Below are 8,281 nucleotides of genomic sequence, written 5' to 3'. Positions count from 1 at the left end.
TACATTGCTGCCATGTTTGCTGCATAATCTGTGTCTGCAGCGTCATCCTCCTCCTTTGAGACCTCTACCCCTGGTGTAGTAACTGGAGAAGTCCACAAGGTGGTCTCTAGAGTGGCCTTCGGCTGAGGCTGAGGCTCTGGCTGAGGCTCCTGGTGTGCGGAAGCCTTACCTCCCCTCAAAGGAGAAGGCTGGACTCCTGGCCAGGCCACCTGAGCTGTAAACTCCTCCATGCTCTTGACGGGCCGATGTTGAGCCAAATCATGGATACTTTGCATCACCAGGCATAAGCCATGGGGGAGGCTTTGCAGCATCAGCACTAGAACATCTGAGCTCTACATGGAGGTGCCAGAAGGTGCTGGAACTGATGCTGATTGTGGTGGTGAAGCTGGAGCAGAAGGAGCTAGAGGTATAGAAGTAGGAGCAGGGGGAGCAGAAGAAGATGGGCCCTCAAATCCTCGAGCCCGAGCCTTACGGGTCCCTGGAAATACGATCGTGGGATCATCCAAGTTCCAGCAGTTCTTCTTTATGTATGCCAAATTAATGGCAAGGCTGAAGGACTCGAAGGTCAGAGAATCTGATACCACTCCTCTAGATATGCAGAGTGCAGTGATCAAGGCTGGAAAAACAAGCTTGGAAGAGTTGGACTGGGCCATCTGGGAGATCTAGCCTGAGATGATCGAGCCCACGTCCATGTTCATCTTCATCACTAAGTCGTATACCAACCTCGCACTATCCAAATTGAGATCATATGTGTGAGATGTAGGGGCGAGGTTGGAGTAGGAAATGACACTCTATGTCTGTGCAAGAGTGGTGAGGTCCTTCCTAAGCAACTTCCATGGTGCACCCTTTGCATTTAAAACAAATCCCCTCCCTGGAATACAGAGCCTAGCAGCCAGCTCATAGGGGTTTATGCGAGTTCGACATAAAAGTGAGTATGATGTGTACTGCTCCTCTAGCTCCAGGATGAGGTGCATCTCCAGGAATGTATTCTTTGAGTCCCCATCAAACATTATCAGCTTCCCTCTGACTCGAACCTGTTTTGGAGATTTGTCTTCAGGGTCATACAGGTTCGAGTAGAACTCCTTGATCAGTGCCACATTAATGGGCCCGTCCATATGTTGGGTCAAGGCCTTGTGCCAGTTTCTTCTTATCAGCTCTTGTCGAAATTCATCATACTCTATCACAAAAAGATTAACATTCCTCTCTGGAAGGATGTTCTTGGAGTGAATGTTTTGAGAATATCGCTCCTAAGCGACCTCGAAAATAAAATGGGTGGTGTCATATGGTTCCCGGGGTCGGGAGGCTGTGGCTTTCCTCTTCCTGGAGGCCATCTGCATAAAAAATAAGCACAAGAATCATATTCATGTTTTTATTTTAACTTAAAGCAGAAAAATAAAACTAAAAAACAGACTGGGCACTTAGCGAGACTGGCTCGCTTAGCGCGCCTTATAAAAATAACAGTACTCCCTTAGTGTGCGAGGTGCGTTTAGCGCGACAATGCAAAAACATAGACTTTGGCTAAGTGAGACACACTCGCTTAGCTGAAATAGCACAATGGCTAAGCATGCATGGCTCACTAAGCCTTATTTTATGACAGAGAGCTAATTGTGCTTAGCGAGACTCACTCGCTTAGCGTGACACACTAAACAGGCTTAGAGCCATCAGGCGCTTAGCCCAAATTGACTACTGGAACTTAATTGGCTTAGCGAGCAAGCTCGCTAAGCCCAATTCCAAAACAGAGAATAAATAGCGCTTAGCGAGACTAACTCGCTTAGCGCATGAACAAAAACTCAGAAAACTAAATTGCTTTGGGCTTAGAAAGACTGGCTCGCTTAGCTCAGGCTTATTCACTAAAAGAGGTCGGGTGGCTTAGCGAGACTAACTCGCTTAGCCACCAATAGAAGACAAAAAGTCTTTTAGACTGTGACTCAAGCAACACAACTCGCTAAGCGTGGCATGCCGGCATAGCAAGTTCATATGATACTTAAACAAAACTTTAAATTTAAGCTCTCGCTAAGCCCAAGGTGCAATGGCTTAGCGAGTTCATAAAAACATTCATATATTCAAAAAAAATTCATGAACACGCTTAGCAAGACAGGGCCGGCTTAGCGAGTTCATCCGAAAACCCAGAAATTCAACAAAAATTGATGAACTCGCTTAGCGCATATGAGCACTTAGCGAGCACATCGAAATTTCCAGAAACTTGGGGCTTTTCAGCCCTTAACCATAGGCCCCTTTCAGGCCTCAAAACCTAATCAAATCCACACAAAAGAACATACATTGCATGCATAATTAAACCCCTAACAACATAGCATCTAATAACTAACCTAATAGAAACATTACAAATCACAAATTTAAAGCTTTAAAACAATAAACAAGTCTTCTACCCTAAGGTTCATAACCAAAATTAAAGTGTAGAGTTAAGAAAACTTACTTGGATTGTAGAGAAAATGAGCAAGAGGAAAGCACGAGATGCAAATGGCACAAGTGAAAGCACAATGCAGATGCGAGTGCACAGTGAGTGAAGAATGTGTATGTAAATGCACAAAAGTAATTTCTTAAGCCAGTTAAACCTTATTTTTGATAGTTTCGACTGCCTCGCTTAGCGCGGGTGACTCGCTAAGCTAGCACTCAATGACTTTTGAATTTTCAGAATTCAAACTCATGCGCTTAGCAGGCAAACTCGCTCAGCCTGATTCAAATATTAGAAAACCCGAGAAGGATTTGGGCTTAGCGCGAAGGTTATGCACTCAATGAGTTTTGCAACTCTCGCTTAGTGGGCCATGGGCCAACTTAGTGAATAAAATACTTCTTGATGCAACAGTGGGGCTCGCATAGCGAGAGACTCTCGCTTAGCACAATTCCAAACCCGAAAGGGATTTGGGCTTAGCGGGCTGACCCGCTGGGCCTAATTCTCATGAATGGTCTAACAGAGAGGAAATTGCGCTTAGCGCACACAGGCGCTTAGCGAGATGCAGCTGTGCGCTTAGCAAGATGACTCGCTTAGCCCAATTCCAACAGATAAAATTCTAGAGAAGTTTTTTGGGCTTAGCGCATAAGGCTCGCTCAGCGAGGCCCTTTTAGCCAATGAGTAGGGGTTGACGCGCTTAGCACGAGTAGTGACTCGCTCAGTGCATGAACAAAGATTCACTTAGCGCACAGGGCGTGCTGAGCAAGTGGATGGCTGAAAAATTTTCTAAGTTCTTTTTCCATCCACAACTTCAAAGAAGCTTAATCAACCCTATATCAAAATGCAAAATATGATGATCATTCAGGCAAGCAATCACAAATAAGTAATCCTAACTATATGCAGTGAACATGAAATTAAAAAGAGCTGGGTTGCCTCCCAGTAAGCGCTCGTTTAATGTCATTAGCTTGACGCACCTTACTTCATGGATCTGGATCAAATTTGGTTCCAACCTTCAGAACCATCTGCTTTCATCCTTCATTTACCTCTGAACAGACATTCTGGCTGAGCAAATGCTTGTCTTCATCAAACAAATCAAAGCTAATATTCTGATAAGCTATCCCCATTTCCAGCTTTTTCTTTCCCATGTCTACCACGCAACTAGCGGTTAACATGAAGGGACGACCCAAGATCAAGGGGATCTCAGTATCGTCTTCAATGTCCATGACTACAAAATCAGCAGGGAAAGTGAAATTCTTCACTCTGACCAAAACATCTTTAATTACTCCATAGGGTCTGGTAATAGAATGATCTGCTAGTTGTAGTGTCATCTTTGTTGGCATAATTTCCAACTCTCCTATCCTCCTACACATGGAGAGTGGCATCAAGTTAATGCTGGCTCCCAAATCAATAAGAGCTTTACCAACAGACACAAAACCAATAGAGCCGGGAATTGTGACACTCCCAGGATCTTTGTGCTTCGGTGGAAGGATTCTTTGAATCACCGCGCTGCAATTTCCTTCCACAACAATATTGTCACTGTGAATGTACTTGCTCTTCTTGGTTAACAGATCTTTCAAAAACTTTGAGTAGAGTGGCATTTGCTGCAGGGCTTCTCCAAAAGGAATTGTTATCTCCAATTTCTTGAAGATGTCAAGGAACCGAGCTAATTGTCGCTCCTTATCTTTCTTTGAGGGTACCAAAGGATATGGCACCTCTTTCCCTGTACATGGAACTGCCTCCTTCTTCTTCTCATGTGCAAACTCACTCTTTGTCTTCCTTACTCCCTTTTTCTCTCTATTTTTCTCATTTTTTTCATTTTTTTTATTTTTCTTTTTCTTTTTGTTTTTCTTCCTTCTCTTCTACATTTATTTCCTTCTCATTCTCAGTTATTGACTTCTCCTTCATCTGGGTTCCTTCTGTCTCCTTCTCATCTTCTTCTCCTTCAACAACTAGTTCTTGGTTGTCATCAACTATCCTCTCCTCATCCTCAATCATGATGGCCTTCCTACCTCTGGTCATCATAACTTTGCACTCTTCTTTCGGATTCTTCTTAGTGTTTGCCCCAAAAGTGCTAGAAGAGTTTTCTGCTAACTGTTTGGCCAACTGCCCCACTTGGATTTCTAGGTTTTTGATTGCAAACTCCGTGCTCTTTTGGTTGGACATTGTGACCTGCATAAACTAAGCAAGGCTCTCCTCCAGCATAGTGGCTCTGTCGTATAGGCTAGGCCCTTGTTGCTGAGGCCTATTAGATGGTCCACCTTGGTCCTTGTTGAATTGATTTCCTGGATGAGACCTTCATTGCCCTTGTTGCTGGTTATAATTCGAACCATGCTGAAAACCTGAATATCCACCTGCATTAAAATTGGGTTTGGGCTGATTCCCCATGTAATTTACCTCTTGAGGTGTGTCATCTATGGTAATATAGCATCCAGATTCATGGGCTCCCCCATTAATGCTGCAACCTCCAACCTGCAAAATAGCTGAATGTGAAGGTTGATTAACATGAAATTGATTTGGCAACTTACTTAATGTTTCAGTTAATGTCTCAAGCTGCTTGGATAGCAACTTGTTTTGTTCCAATAATGCATCCTGAGATTAGAGCTTCAACATGATTCTTTTGGTGGGAATGTGTGTTCGATCACGAAAAATTGCATGATCACTTGCAACCATATTTTCAATTAGTTCCATTTCTTCTTTAGGGGTCTTCAATTTAATCTTTCCCCCTACAGAATCATCAAGCAACTGCTTGGACTGCGGCCTTAACCCGTCAATAAATATATTCAGCTGAATTTGCTTTGCAAATCCATGATGCCTGTCTCTGAAAATCCACAAAATCTTTCTAGAGCTTCACTCAAGGATTCATTTGGGAATTGGTGAAATGAAGAGATAGCTGCCTTTCCTTCTGCAGTCTTAGACTTCGGGAAATACTTCAGAAATTTTTCTACCACTTCATCCCAAGTCTTAAGACTGTTCCCTTTAAACGAATGTAACCATCTCTTCGCTTCTCCAAACAGTGAAAAGGAGAACAAACTCAGCCTTACAGCATCTTCTGGCACACCTGCAATCTTGACTGTATTGTAGATTTCAATGTAAGTCGCTAAGTGTGCATACGGGTCTTCATTCGGTAGGCCATAAAATAAATTGCCCTATATTAGCTGAATTAAAGAATGAGGATAAGTAATATTATGTGCTTGAACCTTTGGCCGCGCTATACTAGTGAAGAATTGCGGCATAACAGAACTAGAGTAGTCTTCAAGGGTAACTCTCCTAGGTTGACCTTCAGTCATTATGTTAGCCTCAGGTGCCCCTATTTTAGATTCCCTTGTTTGTGGAAAGATAGAAGACGACTCGGATGATTGAGGTTCCTCAAGAATTGGTGGTGCTCTCCTGTCCTGTAGTATTTTTCTTCTTCTTTCTGTGTTGTTTCTTCAACAACTAGCTTCACTTTCCAAATCCAGTGGAACTAAATCACCTATAGAAGATTTACCTCACATACAAAGCACTAGCAAGAGCAACAATTAACCAATCCAATAGAAAAATAAATTCTGAACTAACTAACTATTCACACAAAAATTAATAAAAGAATAAAGAATCAATGCCTACAAACTGAACTAAACTTACCTAAATGGAAAGAAACTCCCCGACAACAGTGCCAAAATACTTGTTTTGCTATTTTACAAATGCGAAATTTATCAGCAAGTGTACTGAGTCACAAGTAATATAAAACGGTAAGAACCGAGTATCGAATCACAAAGAGTTTGTTTCATTCAGAAAAACATTCATTCAATAAGTAGACATTTGTGTAACATCATGAAATAAAAATAAAAACAGGATATAGTTGCAATTCTAAAGATAATTACAAACTTAACTAAGTAAATGCGAAAGAATGTCTGCAGGTCTTCAGAGCTTGGTTCAAAGAAAATTTTGTCCCACTTAATAAGTTCATTTAACATTGAGTTTGTATATTCATGTATCTTGACTTCACTTACCAGATATACCCTTGATTTTGAAGCACCAACATGCATACTATATATTCCACATGGTAGCTCTTCCCAGTAACTAAGACATCCTATCCCATTATGATCAATCTTGACATCCTGCTTCAAATTAAAATTAACAAATCATACACTCATATTATTCCAAAATTTAGTTTACAAATTCAAGAACTGACATAACTAACTATAGTTTCAAAACCTAGCCCAGGACAACAGATTTAACGTTTGCTTGGAAAACCAGTAAGCACACTCTGAATGTACGTTGAGTCCCAAAGTAACCAAGGAGTTCCTTTTACAAATACATGTTCAAGGGTTGCCAAACAGAGACCCAAACATGTGCTTAAATGTGTTAAACTAGGAAAACTAGGGGTATTTGTTAGAATTAAACCAAGATATATAGGTTTTTGCGATTTTTTTCCTTTTTTCTTTTTCTTGTCAAGTTGGAATTTTTAGCCAGACCAAACCAGCAGTCAAATAGTTAACCTAACTATCCCTTATATTGATTCCTCCACTAGTCCATGTTTACAACTATGTCACTAACAAGAAAAGCCAAATAATATAAGGGGAGCACAAAGGAACTCTATAAATCAATATTAGTGATATAAAATCAATCACGAACTTAAATGTAACAGCTTAAGAAGCAGAGTTGGTCATTGACAACTAAAAGCATAGGTGAGAAAGAGGGGGGAAACATATTGTTGATTGCGTCGGCAAGTGTACCGATTCACACAAATAGTATAAAACGGTAAGACCGAGTATCGTATCCACAGGGAATTTGTTTCACCTAGACTGTGCATATTTAGTATGTAAACACTTTTAAAGCTTGAAATAAAATAAATATTGAGTGTGAATTGAGTTTCTGCACTATTGAACTATTTGAACAAAAAAAAATACGCAAAGCTATAAAATGTGACAACTATCAAGTTAAAAGCGTTGGGGAGTTCCTACTAAAATTTCTCTTGTTGTATAAAAGGTTTTTTTTCTCTATTTAACGTCATCCTAGTGTTCTTACATTGAGAAAATACTCAAACCATGATTCCTCACATGAATGAGCCTAACTCTCTTAGCCTTTGTTCTTGATTCCTCAACAAACTTGTTCTAAAAGAGTTACACTAAGCTTACAGTGTAAAATATACTAGATCACTGCACTCCATTCCTAGACATACATATTTTTAGCTTGCTCTATCAAGTTCTAAGGTTTTAAAGCATTTTCCAATATTAAAAAGCCTAACTACACATACTGTAACATCCCAATTTTTCGTAAATAAATTTAAAAAGCTTTTTAGTAAATAAATAAATAAATAAATATAGAGCAAATAATAAGCTGAGTACCCTAGGTATAAATAACTATGTTAAGTCAGGTGCCTCCTCTTCCCCTTATTTTCGTTTTTCTCTTTTCTCCACTCAAAACCCTTTCTTTTTCCCGCAACCCACCAAACCTGTCTCAGAAAAATGACGATCTAGGAATCATTCACCGTTGGATCGTCGTGAAATTTGCGTACCACGTTTGCAAACAAATTTCAAATATTCTCACCGTTTGGAATTTTAAAATCATATCTGAGCTTAGAGAAAAACCCTTCGCATTGTAGCATTTTAATTTCCCGTAGAAACCCAAAACTGTCTCGGTAAAACTACGATCTCGGTTTCCTTAACCGTTGGAGTTTCATGAAATTTGGATATGTTGTTTGAAATTCAATTGCGCACAATTCCACCGTTGGGATTTTTGAGATAATATTCGTGGACGGAGAAAAAGGAATCGCATGAAGACAGTACAAGTGGAGGTTTCAATCTCTTCTCCGTCTCTCTGACGTTTGGGAATTCTATTGGAGCAGTCGGAGGAATAACTGAAAGAATCTCAGGGAATCGCTAGAGATGT

General features: G+C 40.5%; 1 protein-coding gene across 1 annotated transcript; it reads right to left on the bottom strand.

Annotated features, from left to right (window-relative positions):
• Nucleotides 1-1,247: 1,247 nt before the first annotated feature.
• LOC102670096 (uncharacterized) lies at nucleotides 1,248-4,573 on the bottom strand. Its single transcript, XM_006579028.1, has 3 exons — nucleotides 4,274-4,573; nucleotides 3,454-4,155; nucleotides 1,248-1,331 (listed from the first exon to the last, which is right to left on the bottom strand). Exons 1-3 carry the CDS (start codon nucleotides 4,571-4,573, stop codon nucleotides 1,248-1,250), a joined length of 1,086 nt encoding a protein of 361 aa, XP_006579091.1.
• Between the last annotated feature and the right edge of the window lie 3,708 nt (nucleotides 4,574-8,281).

This window comes from Glycine max, chromosome 4 (assembly GCF_000004515.6).
Source record: "Glycine max cultivar Williams 82 chromosome 4, Glycine_max_v4.0, whole genome shotgun sequence".
In the NCBI taxonomy this organism is placed as follows: Eukaryota; Viridiplantae; Streptophyta; class Magnoliopsida; order Fabales; family Fabaceae; genus Glycine; species Glycine max.
The sequence above is the reverse complement of the archived record's forward strand: the minus strand, read 5'-3'. Positions and strand labels throughout refer to the sequence as shown.